Below are 24,764 nucleotides of genomic sequence, written 5' to 3'. Positions count from 1 at the left end.
CTTATACTCGCACTGCTCTCACTCTCTACATTCAACAAATCCTCAAAGTGCTCCTTCCATCTCCTCAATTTCTCTCTTCTCCACCAGCAATCTATTATTCCTATCTTTCACTCCCCTACTATTTCCCTTTTCACACTGCCTTACTTTCTTTACCTCCTTCCAAAACAATTTCTTACTCTCCCTCCATTTCACACTCAGATTCATCCCAAACTCTTCATCCACTTTCTTCTTACTCTCCTTCACCAGTCTCTTCACATCCCCTCTCCTGCTCACATATACCTCTCTCTTCTCTCTCTCTCATCTTCTCCCCTACCTCTACTTGCTAACCATTCACTATATGCCTTCTTCTTTTGTTCCACAGCTCGTTTCACCTCAGCATTCCACCATGCTGTCCCTTGTACACCCTTGCATCTCCTCATCACTCCACAAACCACCTCACACGCTGCTCCTATCTCTTCCGTGAATATCTTACATACGTCTTCCACCCCTTCCATCTGCTCTAGCTCATACCTTCCCAATCTTTCTTCCACTATGCTCTTATACTCTGCCATTTTCTCACTATCTTGCAAATTCTCCACTCTTCTCACAGGAGCTGTTTCCTTCTGTCTTCCCCTTCGTCTCCTTCAAGCTCCCAATTTTAATAAACCCTTTAAATTAGCTGTTGATGCCAGTGGCCTAGGGGCTGGCGCAGTTTTGCTTCAGGATAATGATCAAGGCTTTGAGATGCCTGTGTGCTATTTTAGCAAAAAGTTCAATAAGGCCCAGAGAAATTGTTCAGCTATTGAGAAAGAACTCCTTGCACTCATACTTGCCCTTCAACACTTGTCTGTGTATGTTGGTCCAGGGTCAGGTGATGCTGTAGTGTACACTGATCACCACCCTCTGAAATTTTTGTCCCGATTTAAGGACAAAAATCTTAGATTGACCCACTGGGCCCGATTCTTGCAAGCATACTCCCTTGATGTAAGACATGTAAAAGGTGTTAGTAATGTTATAGCAGATTACCTGTCCAGAACTTGATTGTACAGTATCCAGAAATTTCCCCTTGGGAAATTTCTTCTCTCAAGAAGGAAGGTGTCACTGGCGTAGTTACCCCAGTAGCGAAAGGGTGAAATAGAAGATATGATGATAATGAAAGGAGAGAGAAGCAAGCCGTTAAGAACATGAAATCTTTTCTCTTATCAGTTTTGCTGCATGTAAAGGGTAACCCTAGTCCCCACGTATATTTACTTGGCGGTCAAATCAACTGATAACACACCAGATGTTTTCCTCACAAATTACCCAGAAAATCCCTCTTGTCCTTGAACTGTGGGTGTAGCTTATAGCGTGGGAGGAGCTAACAGAGAGTATTTGCCAATAGAAGCCTAAATAACCTTTGCTCTGCCTTCTTAATGGCACGTCACTGATCTTGTGTAATTTGTGTAACTCCGCCATTGGCTTCCCTTGGTAGCAGGTGCCTCTATTGTTTCTGTATGGACGGAGATTATTTTTAATACAGCCTTGTGGTTAATTAGCTGAGAAAGGCGGAGTAAGTCTCCTTTATAAGGTCGAGAATATGTGAAGAGACACATTTTTTTGTCTCTTTTGTACAGACACACATTTTTGTCTAATTTTTTGTACACACATTTTTGTACACATTTGTACAGATTTACTGTCATATTACACTTTTGTCACATTGTGTTGCACTTTTCCCCAACACTACTCAATACGTGACTTTCATTACAAAACACACTGTTTGTGCACCATTTCCCAGTTTTGGTTCACTCCTCCATTTACACTAGTGTGTGATTTATATTTGGATTCAACCTTCGAAGTCCCCACGTTTCCTCGAGCTTTGTGAGTACTTAGCTTCCACTGAGTGTATTCTGGTTAGGTAAGAAATAACTTGTTATATATTTGTATCCTGAGGCCTATATGAATCCTCCTTTTGTAAAACGAACACTGGTTTCTTCTTTGGTTGTGTATGTTATAGTGTACAGTAAAGTTAAGTTAGTTTTCTTGTAAGCTTTACCTTATCCTTTTTGGTGATTAATTAAGGGCTAAGAGTGCACCGTAATATACACTCCCATAACAATATTTATCTATCTATCTATTGATCTATCTATCTATCTATCTATCTATCTGTCTATCTATATACAGTATATTCTCCTCTCTCTCTCTCTCTCTCTCTCTCTCTCTCTCTCTCTCTCTCTCACACCCACACACACAAGGCTGGCACAACTTCTAGGAATGAATTACAGGCAAAACGTCAGAAATTCGCTGTAAGTGTACAAATACTATATTGTTCGGCACTTCTCAGTCTTGAAGAAACATAACAGAATACAGCAGGGTTGGTTGTTTCTTAATCAGAAATGATAATGCAGGGTGCTTCTGCATAATATTAACACTCACCTGGAAAATATTTTAAAAATTTTCTTTCCCGTTGACTGCACTGGTCCACGAATGTGCTGATCATGATGCAAAACAGTGGACACTGTCTAACTCTTTAAAGCTATGAACACATATGTGTAAGCATCTCGTGTGTTGCCAGTTCTACCTCAATGGGTGTTAATATTAAGTGTTAACATCTTTCTGAAACATCCTGTAATAGCAGAAATCATCTTGACCAGTTTTAATTTATATACAGCAAAAATTCACGTGCCACCAGATGATTTTAGGCGGTCTAGAAGAGCACCTGTTAAAAAAAAAATAATCCTCTCAGTCTAAAGATGCATTTTCTCATATTTTTTCCCCCTACCGTGATGTCATTCCTAGTTTATTTTCGCTATGTTCAGACGAATTTATTCAGCCTATGATAGCTTTTCCAAGGTTAGTGTACTGGCATTGCTTTCAGTAACCCCTGGAAAGCTAGAGGTCTTTCCAGAATTGGATGAAATTTTCGGTGAGTTGTCTGATTAAGATGAAAAATACGTCACTGAACTGAAGGGGTTATTAGGGCACGTTTGATGAACCACCAGACCCACATTCTCGTCGGCTCCCTAACACCATTTCAAAGCTATTTTTTTTTTATCGTTATACATTACTCTCGTCTTTTGTATTCAAATAATTCTGATATCACCATACTGTGAATACATAAAGTATAAAATTATTAACTAGCCTGATCCAAAAATAAATTGCTGAGGGAGAGGTAATAGGAAGCCTCCTTGCTGAACGAGAATACGATCCCCATAGACAGTAAAGGCTACCGTATTTCTGACTTCTCAAGTACAGTACAGCTCGTCTTGTCTAAGTTGAATAAAATGACCTGGAGGCTGAATATTACAAAATATATTAACTCACTAAACTCAAGAGGTTAAAACCCTTTAACCTTTTGCTCAACAAAAATGGTGAGGCACGTACATTCAACATGTACAAAGTACACTAATGTGGAGGTACAGAAAAGAGAAACTCTGTCCATGCTGCCAGCAATAGTATAGCCTTTGCCTTGGTGCAGGATCCCCTCAACAGATGACATCACGTGTCAGACAACTGACTCAGAGTAAACACAGCCTCTCAGGTAGCAAAGAGGCCTGATAGTCCTCATCTTTCTCATTCACTTTTAGTGGTTTATTGAAAGATATGCAGTATTTCTGCACCATTTTTGTATTTTCTATACACTGATTATTTTGAATACCAGTATCATAAGATATATAATGTGTACAATACAGCACTAGATTCTTAATTAATGTTGAACAATATTGTTGAGCAAAATGTTTATGGTAAAACTACATGGTACTGGAACAGTTCAACAAAAATGTTGACTTATCATAGAAACAGTGTTTTTATGATTGTTTACAATTCTTTCAGACACTGTAATGAATGCTCACACGTTTTATGGGCGAAAACGTGAAGATTAGTGGCTTTAGTACCTATGATGCAGAGCAATACGATGATGGACTTTAACCTTTTGCTCAGTAAAAATGGTGAGGCATATTCAATGAGTGCAAAGTGTACTGCAGTGGAGGTAGAGAAAAGAAAAACTTTTGCATTTGAAATGCAACGAGGAAACAGACTGTATACAGTAAATACATTTGTGTGATGTAAAAGGTTCTTGTATACAAAGAATAAACATATTTTGATTATATACTGCAAAATAAAACAATGATATTAATAACTGGAAAGCTTTATGGATGCACAGTTATTGTTTTTGCTTTGTTTTTTGTCCAGAACTGATATTCACAAGGTTTATTTCTAATACAGTACACTTTTTTTTTTTTTTTTTTAGGTTGCCATGCACATGAATTATGAGCAATGCTGCCCTATTCAGGCACTTCAATAAAAAAAAAAAAATGCTGAGACATTTTATGAGAACTAAAGGAAATATAAAGAAATGTTTTAAGTAAAAGTTGTTCCCTTTTCAGAAAATGAAAAGAAAATCTTACAATTTTTTTTTTTTTTTTTTACCCCTAATGTGCATACGAATATTAAAGGGTTGAAGGCTGCATCAAACCACTCCAGTTCGAGATGCTTACCACAAGCTGAAGACCTCCCCCCCCTCCCCCCCAAAATAGAAAATGTTTAGGTATTTTTTCAAGAGTGCGTAATAATTATAGATCCTTTACCTTAACTTGAAGAAGTTTTTAGTCCTCAATGCAGTTTATTTTACGTACCATGACTGCAAAATCAGACAGTAACACGGTTCTACATCTTACCCGTACCACCTTTTCGTGACTAGCATAATACTGCAGTGTTAATTACTTGCTACAGTTCAGTACGCGAGAGAGAGAGAGAGAGAGAGAGAGAGAGAGAGAGAGAGAGAGAGAGAGACAGAGACAGAGACAGAGACAGAGAGAGAGAGAGACAGAGACAGAGAGAGAGAGAGAGAGAGAGAGACAGAGACAGACAGAGAGAGAGAGAGAGAGAGAGAGAGAGAGAGACAGACAGACAGACAGACAGAGAGAGACCACATTGTAGTTACTACTATAATGAACATTTGAAAGGGTTAGGAGATCAAATGCAGGGTGGATTTATTACTGTATGAGTGAATAGCGTATTGGCATGAAGAGTGGATTCAGTAGTGCATAAATGGATGGCGTATTAGCATGAAAAATTTATCAGCGAATGAGTGGATAGTGTGATAACATGAAGGGTGGATTTTTTTTTTAGCGTATGTGATAATAATGGCTTCCCTTCCTCCTCTCTCTATTCTCTTCTTCTTATTCCTTAAACACACTGTGACCCTCTCCCTCGCTCCCCTACTTCCCTCCCTCTCTCTCACCCTTGCCTTGATATATTATACTGAGCACGTTATTTTCCTCTGCTTTCTTGAGAAAGCATTGATCTGACCGAAATTATTGTATCTTCACAAGAAACACAATTTCAATATAAGGATACATGCCTTCAAAGTAAATGCGTACTTTCCAGTCAATAGTGAACCTTAGTGTTAGCATGATATAATCTCTTTACGAAGGTCGTTAGTGAAAGAGTTGATAGAGAAGCGAAAGAAGTTATATGCGGCATTCACTGATTTACAGAAAGCATATGACTGAGTGGACAGACAAGGAATGTGGAAAATATTAAGAATAAAATGGAGTAAGTAAGAAGCTGTTGAATGCCGTGATGAGTATGTATGAGGGCACTGAGGCTGCACTGCCTGTGGATGGTAAGCTGAGTGAATTTTTCTATCTGAATGTTGGATTGCAAGAGGGATGTGTCAATCTGTAACTGGATGGGGTTATAAGAGATACAAGGTACGGTAGTGAATATTGGCGCAGCCCTAATTAGAGAGGGTAGCGTTTGGAAACCTCCTGTTCTGGTGTTTGCAGATGATACTGTATTGTTAAGTGAAGACGAAGGGGAACTGCAAGGCCTCGTGAGTGAGTGAGGGTGTTTAAGGAACGGAATCTAAAGGTGAATGTAGGGAAGAGTAAAGTTGTGGTTTTAAAGAGAAATGAAGTCACTGAGTGCACAGTGGGGTTTCATAATAAGGAAATCGAAAATGTCTATCTATCTATCTATTGCCAGACGCCTCAATCCCGTTCGGGGTGGCCACAAACAAATCGCCTCCACGTAGTCGTGTCCCCCGCCATTTCACTGCCCCGCTCCCAACTCACACCCCCCTCTCTCATATACCTTTCCACCCCATCACTCCATCTCATCCTCGGCCTCCCCCTCCCTCTTCCCCCCTCCACCTCACTCACATACACTCTCTTCGTCAGTCTTTCACCCTCCATCCTCTCCACATGGCCAAACCACCTCAGTGTATTCCTCCTAACGCTTCCTATCACATCCACATCCACACCACAACGCTCCTTTATATCCTCATTTGTCAGCCTGTCTCTCCATGTGACTCCACAGGCTCCTCTTAAATAACTCATTTCCACTGCTCTCACTCTTGACTTGTGTCCTTCCAGCAACGTCCAAGCTTCACTTTCATACGTTAGAGTTGGTATCACAATACTGTCATGTAGTAACTTTTTCACTTCCATGCTCACTTCCCTGCTTCTTATCACTGCTTTCAAGGAACCAGTAACCTTTATTTCCTGTTGTACCCTTTCAAACACTTCACCCTCAAAACCTCCGTCCTTACTCATCACACTGCCCAAGTACTTAAACGTACTCATATTTTCCAATTCCTCACCATCCAACCTCGCTGTACATTCACTGACTTCACCTCTCTCAAAGACCATCGCTTTACTCTTCCCTACATTCACCTTTAGATTCCGTTTCTTACACACTCTCCCAAACTCATCGAAAATGTGAGTGCATTTATTACCCAGGTAGTGTGATGAGTAAGGATGGAAGCCTAGAGGATGAAGTGCTTAAAGGGTTCAACAGGAAAGAAAAGTTGCTGGTTCTTTGAAAGCAGTGTTAAGAAATAGGGAAGGGAGCATGGAAATGAAAAAGTCACTGCATGACTGTATTGTGATACCAACTGAAACTTATGGAAGCAAAGCTTGGACCATGTTGTAAGGACACAAGCCAATAGAGATAACAGTGAAAATGAGTTACTTGAGTGAACCATGTGGAGTTACATGGAGAGACAGACTGACAAATCTGGTCAGAAGGAGCGTTGTTGTGTGGATGTGGATGTGATAGATAGCGTTAGGAAAAATACACTGAGGTGGTCTGGCAACGTGGAGAAAATTTTGAGGGAGAGACTAACGAGAGGAGTGCAGGTGAGAGAGAAGGAAAGGGGGGAGAGTAAGGGGGATACCGAGGATGATATGGAGGGATGGAGTGGAGAGGTATATGAAAGAGGGGAGTATGAGCTGGGGGAGGGCATCGAAATGGTGGGGGACAGGGTGACACGGAGGCGATTTGTTTGTAGCCATCTCTTATGGGATTAAGGCGTCTGGCTGTAGACAGAGGGGTAGACGACGATGACGTGCTACCGTATTATATTTATTTTTGGTACATTCAAACCATTTGTTTAATTAGGAGAGATTTTGCGAACTGGAGAGGCTACATATAGCCTATAATGATTTACCACTTTAGTACATTTAACTCCATGGCTGAATAAAAATCCTCTGGAAGTATATGGAAAAAAAATAATACACTTCATTTACCCCTGCAGTACAAAAGGGTCCATATTCTCGTCGGTTAAGGAAACTCCCTATCACTTCTTCCTAAAGATTTATATATTTTACTTATTACACCCTTCTTTCTTTTTCTGAGTTATTTATATTAATCTGGTATCACTGTGCCCTTCGCAAATAACATACAAAATACTCTACTGCATATTTACCAGCCGAATCCAAAAATAAATAGGTATGCTAGAACTGCTAGACAGCCTCCCTAAAGTACATGAATATGTGCCAATATGTCCCCTATGCTAAATATGACCAGCTGGAGGCATTTAATATTAAGTGGATTACGTAGTTTATACTTACCCCACTAAAAATATAGGTGGCTCATAATAAAGAAAATGAAATCGCCTGGAGGTGGCAAGCAAGGAGCATAACTTTGCATATGGTAAGTGGCCACTATGGTTTACATTCAGCAAGTTCTCAGTACTTTTGTTTATACAATATTTTAAGCAACCAGTCTGTCACGAATTCGCACGAGTGTATTTATACAAATTCGTGACAATGTACTTTGGAGAGGAAACCACGAACTCGAGTGGAATTCCCGCTGGGCATCACTCAGTTCAACCGTCCTCGTATTCACTTCGATTGGGATGGTTTTCAGAACATTTGCCACTGTTTCACAAGTGACCATTCCTATGCACGACATTAGTGCTTTCACTGATTTATTGCGCTTCTATATGGTTCGCCCTCTTTCTGTTGACCGTTGAAGTTAGGCCATGCCTACTTCTGGCAAACACGGCCATCTCTCTTACCCCTCCTTAGTTTGAACTCAGTCAGCTTTGAGCCGCCTCGAGGATAGGACCGTTTGTGCCCAGTGTAGAGCAGCGCCTCCGTTGTACAGCAAATTCCTGAATCTCCACCTAGACGGTGAATTGGCGAAGCAGGCTTGCAGCGAATAGCAGCATTTGATGTTCATCATGCGGACGCCCAGTCATTCGTTTGGCTCATCCCTCCACTGACCAGTATTTCTGCTCTAAGTTCTATTAGCTTTCGAATGAGCGAGAGAGTGTATTCTCTTTGTTATTTGAATTCATGAGTTCCCTAGTGACCGTGAATTCACTTTGAGACTCATATAACGTAAATTTATTTTATTGTAATCAGTAAATTTACAGTTCTTTTCTTTGAGCTTAATGTAATTAGAATCGTGTTTTATTTCTCCACATTAAGCTTACTTTAGTTGCCGCTCCTAGTTTGCACAAACTTTACATTATCCATAACTGGTACTTAGGCCAGTTCTTTTGTATCAAACTTAAATCCGTTGTGCCAGTCAGGAGTTATGCACTGGCAAGAACCTGTCTATAATTATTAGCATTAGTTATTGATTGTCAGAGGTGCAGTCACTTTCTCAAGTGGCTAACAGTACTAACAAACAGCACTCATGAATAATTAGGCTCTGCTGTGTGCTGTTGAGAAGGTTTATAAATTCTCTTCCTTAGAGAATCGGCGAAGTAAGCCGGAATAAAGCAAAACTTACTACTTGATTTTCACAAGTCAATTCCTTGTCTCTATTTTCAAGTAATATCAAGCATTTTTAATTCTTAAATTTCACATCCCCTCTGTGACATCTGGCGACCTCATTCCAGGATATTAACTCCTAGCTCTAAAGTTTTTAACGAAATAATACTCACTCACACCTAAGTATTAATCATTAAAGTCTATAGGCACTATCTTACTGGTGGTTATTGATTCATCTCTTAATTTTACATAATAGTTTTCCCAGTCAGTTGCATTTTTTTTTAATTTTCTTTCTTTACCAGTTTAACTAGGCAAGATTGGTCACCACCAGCCTGTGCCTATATTCTTTACTTTTGATTATTAGTATTTCTCTGCAAAATAGCAGTCAGTACTCAGTCTTTAGTCCACTCAGCCTTAGTTGAGTTAGCATCATGACCATTAATATACATGTACAGGAAGCCAATGATATGGGGCTTACCAATCCCCAACAAAGTAAAGAATATGTACTCTCACGGTTTAGTTACGAACAACAGCATGAGAGTGATGCCCGTGAGAATCATAGAATTCAACGCGAACACGAGTGAGAACAACGCGAACATGAGCGAGAACAACGAGAGAGAGAACGTGAAAACGAGAGAGCACAACGAGAACACGAACGTGCCGAGTGCGAGGCACGTGAGAAACATGAACTCGAGATGCTGAAGCTGAAGCAAGACTCCTTGACTTCAGACACATGTGGTGCAGCTAACCCAAGCTCCACGAGTGCTCACCCTGCACATGTTCTGGCAACCCCACGCCTCAAGCTTCCTCCATACAAGGAAGGCAAGTGAATTGAGCCATTCATAGCTCGTTTCAAAGACATGGCGCAGCTGTACCAGGTGGAGGCAGCTAAGCGGCTCCAGTTTCATAGCTTGTTTGAGGGCCCTGCCCTGATATTCTCCACAGAATTCGTGGAGACAATCTCGCGTATGAGATGATGAAGGCTGCACTCATCAAAGCGTACAGACTCACAGTTGAGAACACCAGGAGTCAGTTTATGAGGGCGCATCTACAAGAAATGGAGACTGATGTTTAGTTTCTTGATCAACTTACTGCTTACTTAGATGACTGGATGGAGAAAGATGAAACCCCTCCCAAGCGAGAGGGGATAATTGACCTTATGCTGTGCACACAGATAGAAAAGTCGTGGCCTGCTGAGCTTATGGCTCAGCTTAAGATCTGCCAGGTAAGGGATGCCAGCCAAATGGTCGAGAAGGCTGATGCATTCTTCACTGCGTACGGGTATCAAACTCGTAAGCAACACACCTGGAACAGGAAAGCTGACAAATCTGGGAAACCGTCTCAGACTGAACCCCAGCATCAAGGCCATTCTCAGAATAATGGCCAAGGTCCAAACAAACCGCAGAAGGACCAGGGACAAAATACCCAGAAACCTGAGTGGAAGCGGTACAAGCAGAACCCTAACCAGCAGCAGTATCGATATTTCAAGCAGCAGCAGAGCAAAGACAAACCACGTAACCCTCAATCAAGACAATCGACTTTAGTGTATCGGAGGCAGGATGCAAATGCAGCCTTTATTCTACAACAAGCGCACAGTGGTGCCAACCCCATCAGTACCGGTACTTCTCCACAGTTCACTTGTCCCCCAGTGACAGTGAACTCTCCATCACAGGTGGTCAATACTCCAACTCTTCAGATGGTGAGCACAACCCCTCAGGCATCTAGTTCTCAGGGTGCCACATTTGCTGCATCGTTCGTTCTGCAGTCTCATCAATGACTGGTTGCTACCTCCTCAGACTCTTCCACCAGCAACACTGCCTTTCTTGTTCAGCCAGGGTTTGTGGGAGGTGTTTCCGTAAATATTCTGAGAGATAATGGTTCCTCTGGTTGCTCCGTCAAGCAGAGTTTAGTTCGGCCCGACGAGTACACAAGTAAGCAGATCCAAGTTAGACTTATTGATGGATCAGTGAGCTTGTCCCCTGAGGGACGTATCCAGGTGGCATCTCCTTTCTACACTGGTCTGACAGCTGCTCTTGTCATGCCAGAACCTTTGTTTGACCTCATTATCGGCAACATACCAGGCGTCAAAAATAGTTGCGCCATAAATGTTGCTACTCAGACTTCGGCTGTTGCAGTAACACGAGCCATGGCCAAGGCTCCGAACTGTGTCACCCCGTTGACAATCATGATACTGCAAGATCTGATTCATAGTCAAGATGTTGTCCAAGAGCAACAGTCCGACCCGACACTTGCTTCAGTGCATAAGAAGCTGGAAGGTAATGTGATTAAGTATTCACAGGGAGGTCAAGCCAGGTTCCTTCGTAAGCGAGGATGGCTGTACTGTGAGTCACAAACACCCCAGGGCAAGGTTCGACTGCAGTTTGTCATTCCTGCGAAGTATCGCCGAGCAGTGTTCGAATTGGGTCATTGTTCAGTGATGGGAGGTCACATGGGCCAAAAGAAGACCTCTGACCGCATCCATGCTGACTTTTTCTGGCCAGGAATGGGACATGAAATAACTAGGATTGTGCATTCCTGTGATGTGTGTCAGCGTACCACTGACCGGGAACGTGTCAATCCTGCGCCACTGAAACCAATGCCTATAATCTCTGAACCGTTCAAGAGAGTAGCGGCTAACATTGTTGGGCCAATCTCTCCTAGGGCAAGTGATGGATCAAAGTATATCCTCGCTATCATTGATTTTAGCACACGGTGACCTGAAGCCATGGCCCTTAAGAATATAGAGGCCATGACTGTTGCTAAGGCATTGATTGAAGTGTTCTGTCGCGTAGGTATCTCCAAGGAGGTCTTAAGCGAATGGGGTTCGCAGTTCACCTCTGCAATGATGAACGAAGCATTCAGGTTGTTGTCCATCCAAGGCTTGCGAACTATGCCCTATCATCTCATGCGTAAAAGGTTGTGTGAGAGGTTCAATGGGACTCTGAAGAAGATGTTAAAGCGCATGGCTACCAAACAGCCAAATGAATGGCCGTGGTTCATTGCTCCTCTTCTATTTGCTTATCGAGATGCCCCACAGTTCTCACTTATTGAACTGGTGAATGGAAGTCAGTCCATGGACCACTTCAAGTCCTTTGCAAGCTATGGTATGATGAAGAACCTGACCCTGAAGTCAAAACTACTTACACCTATATCCTTGATCTAGCTGACCGCCTCCAGTCAATGTGCGAGTTAGCTAAGGAAGAACTGATCAAGATGCGCAAAGTTCAGTAAACTTATTATGATATGAAGGCAAAGCTTCGGAAATTCAGTCCAGGCGATAAGTGCTTGGTGTTACTCTCCACTGCCCAGAACAAGTTGTTGGCACAGTGGAGGGTCCATATGATGTAGTAGAACGCATTTCAGACCCCAACTACATAATTCAGATGGGGAATCTTCGTAAAAGGTTCCACTTTAACATGATGAAGGCTTATCATGAGTCAAACCCCAAGGAGACTGGCCCACGAGTAGCCAATGACAGTGACCAACCACTGGAAAAAACCGGGGCAGCTGCGGTGATCCCAGCTGATGACCATGATGACAAGCCCAAAACCGTTTAGTCCCATCAGGAGGAGACTGTTGGAGATGTCTTACTTAACACTGACTTAGCATTAGGTGACCAGAATGCCATAAGGTCACTGCTCTGTCAGTATGCTGATGTCTTCTCTGACCAACCTAGACTCGCAAAGGTTGATTGTCACAAAATTGAGTTGATCAGCAATACTCCCGTAAAGGTTAGGTCATATCCAATTCCCATGCAACCACTGGATGCAGTAGATAATGAAATAGCCGACACACAAACTGTGGGTGTTATTGAAAAGTCCTCATTTCCTTACTGTAGTCCAATGGTAGTTGTCTGCAAGAAGGATGGTGGAGTCAGGATTTGTGGCGACTATAGGAGGCTAAATGCAATCACCAAACTGGATGCTGAGCCAATGGGTGACCATATTGCCATCTTCTCCAAGCTGGCAGGGTCACGATATTTCACAAAGCTTAATTTGGCGAAGGGATTCTTTCAGATTCCCCTTCACCCCGAGAGCCGTCAGTTCATTGCCTTTGCTACTCCTAGGGGGTTGTAACAGTATAAAGTCCTCCCATTTGGACTTACCAATTCCCGAGCAGTATTCAATCGTGCCATGAGACAAGTGCTCCATGGTATTGTAGGAGTAGAAATGTTCGTTGACGATGTCCTTGTTCATTCTGCCACGTTGGAGGAGCACCTCAGACTCCTGGAAATTGTCTTCAGTAGACTCCAGAGTTTTAACACGACTGTGAAGCCTAGCAAGTGTAAAAATGTGCACAGTGAGGTGGAGTTCCTCGGACATATTGTTAGCAACAATCGCTGCAGGTGTCAGGGTGACAAGATCAGAAAGGTTAGGGAAGCCCTGAGACACGTGACCAAGAAACAGGTTAGGGCATTCCTTGGCCTAGTGGGGTATTACAGGAGTTTTATCCCCAACTTTGCTCTCATTGCCCAACCGTTGTATGAGGTGCTTCGGAAACATACTCCAAACACCATTGAATTGGGAGAAGCACAAGAGAGATCTTTTGCCGCCCTTAAGAATATGCTGTGTAAGGAACCTATCTTGCAATTGCCTGACTCCAACGAACCTTTCATACCGCACACTGATGCTTCATAAGATGGAGTAGGTGCCATATTAATGCAAGATCGGAAGGTGGAATTTTCCCAGTGGCATACCACAGCCTTTGAGAGAGGTGAAGTTAGTGAATGTACAGCGAGGTTAGATGGTGAGGAATTGGAAAATGTGAGTACGTTTAAGTATTTGGTTAGTGTGGTGAGTAAGGATGGAGGTTTGGAGGGTGTAGTGCTTGAAAGGGTACAGCAGGGAAGAAAGGTTGCTGGTTCCTTGAAAGCAGTGATAAGAAACAGGGAAGTGAGCATGGAAGTGAAAAAGTTACTACATGACAGTATTGTGATACCAACTCTAATGTACGGAAGTGAAGCTTGGACATTGTTGGAAGGACACAAGTCAAGAGTGAGAGCAGTGGAAATGAGTTATTTAAGAGGAGCCTGTGGAGTCACGTGGAGAGACAGGCTGACGAATGAGGATATAAAGGAGCGTTGTGGTGTGGATGTGGATGTGATAGGAAGCGATATGAGGAACACACTGAGGTGGTTTGGCCATGTGGAGAGGATGGAGGGCGAACGACTGACGAAGGGAGTGTATGTGAGTGAGGTGGAGGGAGGAAGAGGGAGGGGGAGGCCGAGGATGAGATGGAGGGATGGGGTGGAGAGGTATATGAGAGAGGGGGGTGTGAGTTGGGAGCAGGGCAGTGAAATGGCGGGGGACAGGGCGACTTGGAGGCGATTTGTTTGTGGCCACCCCAAACGGGATTGAGGCGTCTGGCAATAGATAGATAGATAGATAGATAGCATACCACAGCCGTAAGCTAAAACCCGCCGAGAGGAATTACAGTACTGTTGAGAAGGAACTCTTGGCCGTGGTTGATGGTGTTAAGAAATATTACTATTATTTATATGGAGCACCATTCACTCTGGAAACCAATCATATGCCACTCACTAGTCTCAGCACGACTAAGACGGCTAATGCAAGATTGACACGCTGGACACTGTATTTGCAGCAGTTTAACACTGTTGAGAGATACATCAAGGGAAGTGACATTGTAGGTGCAGACCTGACGTTTCGCCTGCTAACTGATGACTAACATGGGCAACTGTTGTATGCTGGGTTCCGTAAGACAGGTGTCCTCAGAGATTTATGCAATTCAAGGACCAGCCTGGTTCCCAGTTAATAGTGTACCAGTAAGACCTGATGTCTCACCCGTTGGTCCCACAGGACACATTACAGTACATGTGTACCGTAGGTTAAGGGGGAAGTTTGAGATCCCCGTAGGGACAATCCAAGGCTGTTTGAATTACCTTGTGGTGTCTCGAGCTGTGGGCATCTCTGAGGATTCCCGGAGAATGCACATTATCCACATGGGTGTTTACACCCACGTTGGGCGTTAAAATGTGACCTGCCCAAGATTGTGCAGGGATTCTCAGCTTGCCAATATTAATCGTAAGTGTAGGGTTAGGTTTAACCAGTAAACTACAAGGGTCCTTTGAGATTCTGTCCTGAGACTACGTTTCCTGGTTAATAATGTATCCAGTAAGAAAATAATGGCAATCTCGAACCTACAAAGTTTTGGCTGTCACTTAACATTTTTGGCTAAGGCGTACTTTTTGTAGCATATGTACTGACTACTAGGGAGAGAGTGAAATTGTAATTAAAAAAAAATTGTTTGTCGCACTGACACTTTTGATGCTCCACCTAGAATGATTTTGCAGGTACAGCTGGCAGATGTAGCAGTTTTGACGTGCAGATCAGCTGATCATCTCTGCCGCATGCTGCTGCCTCTTCTCTTCTGTCTTGTCATCTCCATTTACTATTAATTTGTATCATATCATTTTACACATAGGTACAGTTACACTACAACTGTCACAACTACACTGTGTATTACATACACCACGCTACATAACAACTAGTTGTTAATGAAAAAGTAGCGACTTTTCGCTCAGTTTGACCTAAGTAAAGGATTTATCACCATCGTCACAGAATTTTTTTTCCCTCAAGCTTGCTTTTATTAATGCAAATACAAGGTTTTCACGCTCATGGGTGACTGTGATTTCTCCCATAGCAGGATAGTACACACACCACAAAGTGTAATTCTTGTGTGACTGAGTTAGGATTTATGTATATGTATATGTAAAATTTTTCTGAAGAAAAATTTGAGTTTGATGGGGTGTAATGTCACGAATTCGCGCGAGTGTATTTATACAAATCCGTGACATTGTACTTTGGAGAGAAAACCACGAACTCTAGTGGAAATCCCGCTGGGCATCACTCAGTTCAACCGTCCTCGTATTCACTTCAATCGGGATGGTTCTCAGAACATTTGCCACTGTTTCACAAGTGACCATTCTTATGCACGACATTAGTGCTTTCACTGAGTGATTTATTGCGTTTCTATATCGTTTGCCCTCTTTCCATTGACCATTGAAGTTAGGCCACGCCTACTTCTGGCAAACACGGCCATCTCTCTTTCCACTTCCTAGTTTGACCTCAGTCAGCTTTGAGTCGTCTCAAGGATACAGTAGGACTGTGCCCAGCGTAGAGCAGCGCCTCCGTTGTACAGCGAATTCCTGAATCTCCACCTAGACGGTGAATTGGCGAAGCAGGCTTGCAGCGAATAGCAGCATTTGATGTTCATCACGCGGACGCCCAGTCTTTCGTTTGGCTCGTCCCTCCACTGATCAGTATGTCTGTTCGTTTTTCTAGGCTTAGGTTCGATTAGCTTTCGAATGAGCGAGTGAGTGTATTTTCTTCGTTATTTGAATCCATGAGTCCCCTAGTGACCGTGAATTCATTTTGAGTGTCGTGTAACTTAAATTTATTTTATTGTAATCAATAAATTTACAGTTCTTTTCTGTTTTATTTCTCCACATTAAGCTTACTTTAGTTGCTGCTCCTAGTTTGCACAAACTTTACATTATCCATAACTGGTATTTAGGCCAGTTCTTTTGTATCAAACTTAAATCCGTTGTGCCAGCCAGGAGTTCAGCACTGTCTATTATTATTAGCATTAGTTATTGATTGTCAGGGGTGGAGTCACTTTCTCAAGTGGCTAACAGTACTAACAAACAGCACTCGTGAATAATAAGGCTCTGCTGTGTACTGTTGAGAAAGTTTATAAATTCTCGTCCTTAGAGAATCGGCGAAGTAAGCCGGGATAAAGCAGAACTTACTACTTGGTTTTCACAAGTCAATTCCTTGTCTCTATTTTCAAGTAATATCAAGCATTTTTAATTCTTAAATTTCACGTCCTCCCGTGACACAGTCATAGGACCACTTGCCATGCCACTGCTTACGATGTCAGGAAACAAAAAGGGTTAACAGTCTTACAGATACTGATGAGCACCTTTCTTACGCTGGCGGTTGTATCACTAGAGTCTTATGTGATTCGTTCAGTTTGCCAGTCTACCTGCCTCTCTCTTTTTCTGTACACTTGCATGTTAACAAGATTACTTAAATACTCTTGACAGGAGCTGTGACAAGTTTGGAATAGTGATTGAGGATGATCAGAGAAAAAAAGTTTTGACCGAAAATAACCACAGGGCCTAGCTAGATCAAGGGTAAACTCAGTTCAGCCAGATTTATACAATTTAGGCCAAAATTGGTGGAATGGCTGAGGGTAAGGAAAAAATGTGATGATTCGGGTGTGAGAACAGCCGGACAGAGGCAAAAATCAAAGGCAAGATCAAATGTTTGGCATCTTAATACGGTTTAATTCAATTTGGACCAGCAATGAAAGGAATTACAGTCAGCCAAAGATGAAGTGATGCTATTTTGAGAGCAATAGGCCAAAGGTAACAACAACAACTTGAACAATTCTGATCGATTCCGACGCAACTTGTTGAACGGATTATGAGTCAGACAAAAATGAAGTAATTTGACCTTGGGAACAATTGGACAAACGGCAAAATGGTCATGATGTGAGATTTCGCCTTTGACCATTTGTAGGTGGAATATGTTGTTTTTTCTTGGTGTTCTTTCTTGTTTACATTGTGTTCCGACAATAAATGAGCCACTTGTCTCGCAAATCCAACGAGAGAATTATTTTCATTGTGATCAACGAATGAGCCCCTTACCTTACACAGGCCAATGAAGAGCAGGATGCATGTTAGCAGGCCACACAGTGATAGAGCCAACATCACTAGGCCCAGGTACCCGATCACTGTAGGGGACGTAAAAAGAAATGTGTAGGTAAATTCACTGATATGATACTTAGGTACGACAAATATTACCATGGTGCTATAAATATGATGGTAAGGAAAACACTGGATAAAATCCCAAATAAAAATCATGCTAATAGGGAAGTTGTGTCTGTTATCAAGATACAATTATTTCAGTCTGAATGGGACCCTCCTTAGTTTTACACACACACACACACACACACACACACACACACACACACACACACAGACCCCATATTTCCAGGTATAGATTGATAGCGCAAAAAAAAGAAATATTTCCCCGTAACACTGGTAGGCACCTCTTGTGTGTAGTTTCATGAATCATTCTGCCACGTGACATTGCACTGAGAAGGTCAAGTCCGTATTTTTTTTTTTTTTTTGCTCGTGCACGTTACATCTGCGATTTTCGTCCTCAAATCACTATGGCAGACTTGAATGAGTGAAAAGTGTGCTTTAAAATTTGCTTTTTGGTCGGGAAAACCAGGGATGAGGCAGTGACAATGCTTGAGCAAAGTGTCAAGGACCAGGCTATGAAAATAAAAGAAAACAAGTGTACAAATGGTATGCGCGTTTTAATAAAGTCAAAATGTCAGTCCAAAACTCTCCATGTCCTGGCCATCCTTCGACCTCTTTAGCAGGGAGGTAGGATTCAGGAGGGTGGATATCGGGAGGCTGTCCATGCAGCTGCATGTTGTCTTTGAGTGACTGAATGGAGCACTGAGTGATATAAGCATGGATATGCTTCTGGAAGCTGGTTTCAGGCGGGCAACGGGGGAGATATGAGAGTATTTATGTATGATATCGTGTGCTGGGTGTTGCTTTGATGTTCCTTGGATTGTGTGGATGAACTGCCATATAGTGTAGTGGATGGTGTGGGTTTGTGGAGGCTGTGGCAAGAATTTTGTGCCTGTCGTGTCCAGATGATCCTTGACTTTGAGGACTTTGGTTCCTTGGTGTAGGTGGTCTGTAGGTGTAGTAGCTGTGCAGCCCTTGTTTATTTTTAGGGCCTTGTTTTGTATGGTCTGTAGGGTGTTGTAGTGTGTTTCAGCGAGGTTGATTACTGTGTTTTTAATAGATGAATACTTAAAAATTACTGAAGAAGATCTGGTTGCAATACACTTCCTGAATACAGTGAATATCAGCGTGCGAGTGTTACCAAAATATCAATGAGAATAAATGACTTTGAGGATCATGACTGGATATGCATTTGTCATTTTACTGTAGTATCATTATTACATCCACTCCCATCCACATTCCCATCCTCTTGCCTTTGTTTGTTTTTTTCCCATCTCCATTCTTCACGTCTCCTCTACTCGCTGTCTTTCCTTGTCTTCATTAAAACAGTCTGGCTATTTCGTGATTCTCTGAGCTCTGACTCTTATCATGGTCGTGGAGATTGCGCATATGTGTGTTTGTCAGGGCACAAGGTATATTTACTCTGACAATTTCCTGTAAAATATTAATATATTATCTGGGGTGTTACATTTGTATGGTATTGTATAAATTTTTGGTACATTGTTTTCTATGAGATCGTGCGAGTGTCAGAAGTTCGGGATTATTTCGTTCACTTGTGAATGTGGCTTTGCTTAGCCGAACTAGTGTCAGAAGGTTGGGTTTGTATTAATTCACTTGCGAATGCGGCTTCGCTTAGCCTCACCCGAAGGGATTTGTTTGGACAGATGCCTACTCCAACTTCTGACACCACTTGGTCAGGGTTAGGTTACAATGATTGGTTTTATGATATGCGTTTACTAGGATTTAGCTATTATTTTAAGGAGTTTGTTATAAGGGCCAAGGTGCCCAGAGCCAATAATGAAAATGACATGAAGTGCAAAATATTTCATAGTACAATGGGATTGATATTGTGATTTGCTTGTCCCCTAGGCAGGACTCTACCACCAACCAGGGCCAGTTGGTGGGGACGTCATCCATTTTTATATTATTCATTAATCTACGGATGTACCGTACTACCTTCTCCGGCTGAACTTTGATAAAGATATTCCTTGACCCCAGTCACATCAGTGAATCCAAGATGCCAGTGTCAAGTTCCCAAAGTAGAGTGCCCCATGGAATAACAATCTCGACCTTAAGTTTAATGTAAGGTGTGACTACTCAGGTATTTTTCAATCTGTGTCTAAAGTGAACATTAATAGTATTTGTGCCTACAAGCAAGATCTTGACGACTGCTAGGCCTAAGTGCCTATGGGCTTATTATAAACAGGAGTGGGATAGGATTTATATCCGGTGTATTAAATTTCTAATGTGTATTTTAATGTACAATTTTTGCCATATAAATAAATCTGGGTGTAGGTCTTGAAGTCTTCAGGTTTTCCCTGTGTCTGGATCAGATGATAACCGCGAAGAACACATCCTCAGCTATTACAGACAGTGTTGTCTCTCCCCTAGCTGTAGGGCTACCCCACTGGCATTAGCTTTTGTTTCACCTTAAGGATGTGTTTAAAGGTAGGCTAGCTATTTCTCAATTTCCTCCCTTCCCTGTATCGAGATACAGAAGGAGACTGTATCTGTTTACTAAGACTCCCTCTGCTCACTCATCTGTGAAGTGACCTCCTCACTGATCTCTCCAGGGTGTGAACTGACACAGATGACCTTAATACAGTAGTGTGGTCTGAGAGGGTAATCTCAGCCATGGTTATTTTACCTCAAGTACCTTGTCCCTTGCTCCTTTTCTCTTTCTTCCCACTTCCCCTGCAAGGGCATGGTGGTTACTATGACAGTTGCCCCTGCTGCATCTTCCCGTCTCAGGGGGAGAGGTAGTCGTGTTGACAATAGGAATGTTGACCAGACTGACTACCCTCAAATTGGCAGTTGCCAGACGCATACCGTACTCGATGTGCCAGTAGAAAATGCAACATCTGTACTATTACACGCCCTCAGTTCAACCCCCCTGTCCAGCCTCAATTCTTTCATCATCAAGAAGGTGATTGATGGCTGTGCTCATGAGGTGGAAAAAGTGAATAAACTTGAGAGTGGAGACCTGCTTATTAAAACTGTATATTCGTTCCTGGTTAAAGACTTGCTTAAACTGCGCAAGTTCCACTCATAAAATATTAAGCAGAAGATCCTGCCGTGCAAGGGTGTTATCACCTGCAAGTACCTCATGGTTATGGAAGAGGACAATATCACACATGAACTTGCTCGGCAGGATATCATGGATGCTCAGTTTACAATTAGATCCATGGATGGCAAGAGGATACAGACTGTGACTCTTGTCTTTACTTTCGGCAAGGTTTTCCTTCTTTCCTGTGTCAAGACTTGCTATGAAACTGTTAACACAAGGCCATACATCCTTGCCCCTCTTTGGTGTTCAAAATGTTAGATCTATATGCATCACAGAAAGGCTTGTCGAGCTACTAACTCAGTGTTGCTTTCATTGCAAGAGTATTCACTCGACTTCCTTGAGGGAGTGTCCCTTGTGGAAAGAGAAGGAGGAGGTCTGCATAGTGGATATAGCAATGATCATATCCTATTACGATGCTAGGAAGCTGAGAGAGTTGCATACAACTCCTAAGCCTAATATCTCCTTTGCAGGGGCGGTCGTGTCCAATCCGGTGATGTGCACTGTGGACACAAACTGATCTTATCCCTACCACTCGTACCACTTGCTCTTCTACCACGGCTGTTCCCCCTGTGAGATACAGCTCTCTTACTGATGTCCCTGCTGCATCTTCATATTCTAAGTTCACTACTTCCTCTTCTAATAAGAAGAAACAGAAGCCTCACAAATCTAATAGAGTACATCACCCACTTTTCCCCTGTACGGTAGATCACATCCTCATGTTCTTTCTGTTCCACTGAGGGAGAGAAGGGTTTGCTCGTCCTGAGAGAAGTCTGGGAGCTTCCTTACTGATAATAATATGGAGGTTTCCATAAGCAAGCACCGAGATACGTACCGCAGTAGCCACATGCCTGGTGGCGAGCAGCACAAAAAAATAAATAAATAAATAAATATAGTGGCACGCCTCATAAATCTTAAACCATTGCATTCACTGTGTTACAATGGAACTGTGGAACACTTGGGAATAAATTACACAATGTAGCAATCTTCCTATCTATACACAGGTTAAATGTTATTTGTTTACAGGAGATGCACTTGGCAGGTCACCCTGATCCTTAACAGTTCAAGCACCACCACTTATATAGAAGATGTGATAGTCACAGAGTGGTATATACACACAAAAAATTAATCACAGCCACATACAGAAGTGGCTCTAAATTCTTCTCTGGAAACCTATGAATGCAAAGTAAAATTTATTAACATGTAAGTGTCTATTTGCTCTCCCACCTGTTCTCCACATGGCCTCACTAATAGTACTACCTTGAACTATCCTTCCGAACACCTCCGTGGAGATAAGTTATTTGAGGGCGACTTTAACGCTCATCACTGTCAGTGGGATAGCTTGAAGATTGACGTTCATGAGAGGTAAGTTGCTGACCTAATGCTAACGTCCAACCTCTGTCATCTGAACGATAGTGGAGCCACTAATGTATGAGTAGATGATTGTACTGGTAACTTTTCAGCAGCTGACTTATCTCTGGCCTCCCAAGGTGTACATCAAGATATATCGTGGGATCCTTATGACGACTCCTTGGGAAGTGATCATTTGTTCATCAGTTTTTCTTGCTATTACCAAAACATCTTCAGCTCAAGTGAGGCTTAAGCACCGAGCTCATTGGCGGACTCTAGAATGCCGACAGGTGTTACGGAAACACAATAGGAGACACAGGATTTTTATAGTCAGCCTGCTGATGAAAACTTTATTTCTTACAAACAGGCACGGGATGAGGCAAAACGAATAATTAGAAGGGCTGAATGTGACATCTGATGGTCTTTTGTAGCCAGGGTGCATCGTTTTACCCCTCTCATTAAAATCTGGTCCACTATTACAGTATTAAGTAAAAAAAGCCTTTCATTAATGTGACCACTCTGCTGGTGGATAATAATATCCATGACAATCCCATGGACGTAGCTAACATCCTTTGCACGAGTTTTTATATTGTAAGTAGCTCAGCCAATTATGACTAGCGTTTTCTAGATCATAAACACACTGCTGGTCTACGGGTATTAGATTTTGCCACTGAATCCATAAACTTCCCTTACAACCAAGAGTTTACGATAGTTGAACTTCTTGCCCTAAAATCCTGTAAAGACACCAGTCCTGGTCCGGTTACCATCAGTTACCATATGATCCAACATCGTAATCAGGACAGTCTGATTAAGTTGTCAGCAATGTACAATGAAATTTGGGCGTCCTGTACGTTCCCACACTCATGGTACATTGCGCATATCATACCCATACCCGAACAGGCTGCTCGTTTTATGAATCCCACTTAATTTCGTTCTGCTATGCTCATTTCTTGTCTATGTGAGGTCATGCAACGAATGATTAATAACAAGCGTCTTTTTATTTTAGAGTGGAAATATTTGTTAATTTATCGACAATGTGCTTTCTAAAACTAAAGAAGTAAACTAGATCATTTCATGAATTTGGAGCACTGCCTTTTCGGAATCATTTGCCAATAAACAGTTCATGACAGGGGTGTTCTTGGACGTTTATAAAGCTCCCCACCAACAACTCAATTTATGGTTAACTGTCAAGCCAAAATATACACGCACTCTTTCATTGTTTAAAAATATTATTCGACCGAACTAAGTGAGCAAGAACACCCGAATTTGTCACAGTCTGGACCCCCGACACATGTACCCGAGCGAAAGAGTTATCGCATCAGCAAGATATGGGAGCAGGCGTCGGGAGGAAAACTCTGTAGTACAGTAGCTAACTTTTTTAGATATCTCAGCCAATTCTGAAGTTACAAGAAAGATACACACCAATTTGGAAATCGCATAAAAATCCTCAATTATTTTCATTTCATAGACAACCAAAAAGTCCCAATAGTTTTCCCGTAAATTGAGGAAACGATTTTTTTATAAGGCAGATTAGCGAAACAGCCAGCTGCGCAAGAAGTAACGGTCTGAGGTTGCGTGAGCAGCGCAGCGGTATTTTCCGACAATTGCTGAGAGCAACCAGCTTTTGCCTTTTCTGAACAAATAATTCCTTCCGTTTGTTTGTTCGTTTGTTCTTTGAAATTTTTGAATCTGAGTCAAACTAATACAATACCCTGATCAAAGAAAAAAACTCAGAATTTCTTATTTCTGATTCGAATCGGAGCACACCGAGAGATTTGGTGAAAGTTATTTCTGTGAGTGAGCAAAAAGCAAAGTCATTAACCTGCTATGTTCCAAGCCCTAGACCTAAAATAAATACAAGAGGAGTATTGGTTTTAGGAGGTGTGAGGGATTATTTCTGGTGTAGTCTCATAAGTTCTTTTCAGTATTTTCTGATCAGGAAATCAGAGGAAGATGATGAACGACATGATACAATATTCGGAACTGCCTGACTTGTTCGCTCGCTCACTCGAACACGTTCCACACTTTCGGTGTGGACGCCTATTATATGTTATTAGATATAACACTCACCTACTAACATCTTCATTATGAGAACATTTGCACGTCTAACAGATTATCATTCTCACTCATAATATTCTTACGTATTGTTTTTTTGTCGGATGCACATTTGCTTTCAGGTGAAAGAAACAATGTTGAACTTATGTGTGGATGTTGGAGCGAAGAGGTGCAGGAATATAACATGTCAGCTCATTGACATGTGAAACTTTCAGGTGATCAAAGATTCAGTATCTTGATAGATAAGTTTACTTTCGATGTTTGGGAGACAGATGTTGTCAGACCTGAGTATCATTATAAACAGTTACCTTAGTGTACCTGTATTTGCTACCAGCCATGAAAATCTTGGCTTGCATGTGGTAAAGAAGCAGTGCTGGAGTAGGCATTTGAATAATATACACGTTTGCTTGCACGGTTTACACAGTGCATACTGCTTCATATACAGTAGTTGCTCCACCACTGTGCGACAAGATCATCACGGGAGGAATGGAATATTCGTGCTAACAAATATTCTTCATCTGTTCATCCTGTCTCCCTTACC

At 42.1% G+C, this 24,764-nt stretch overlaps 1 protein-coding gene across 1 annotated transcript in view; it reads right to left on the bottom strand.

The window, feature by feature from the left end:
• LOC145409354 (uncharacterized) overlaps positions 1–24,764 on the bottom strand; it is a 309,085-nt gene that overhangs the window by 237,499 nt on the left and 46,822 nt on the right. Inside the window, exon 4 of the mRNA XM_080279823.1 lies at positions 17,635–17,720. Within this exon, the coding sequence (XP_080135949.1) occupies positions 17,635–17,720 (86 nt within the window). The remainder of the gene's footprint in view (positions 1–17,634; positions 17,721–24,764) is intronic.

This window comes from Coenobita brevimanus, chromosome 80 (assembly GCF_032717465.1).
Source record: "Coenobita brevimanus isolate Jiangsu-jjx chromosome 80, ASM3271746v2, whole genome shotgun sequence".
In the NCBI taxonomy this organism is placed as follows: domain Eukaryota; kingdom Metazoa; phylum Arthropoda; class Malacostraca; order Decapoda; family Coenobitidae; genus Coenobita; species Coenobita brevimanus.
This window is presented reverse-complemented; position numbering and strand designations above follow the sequence as displayed.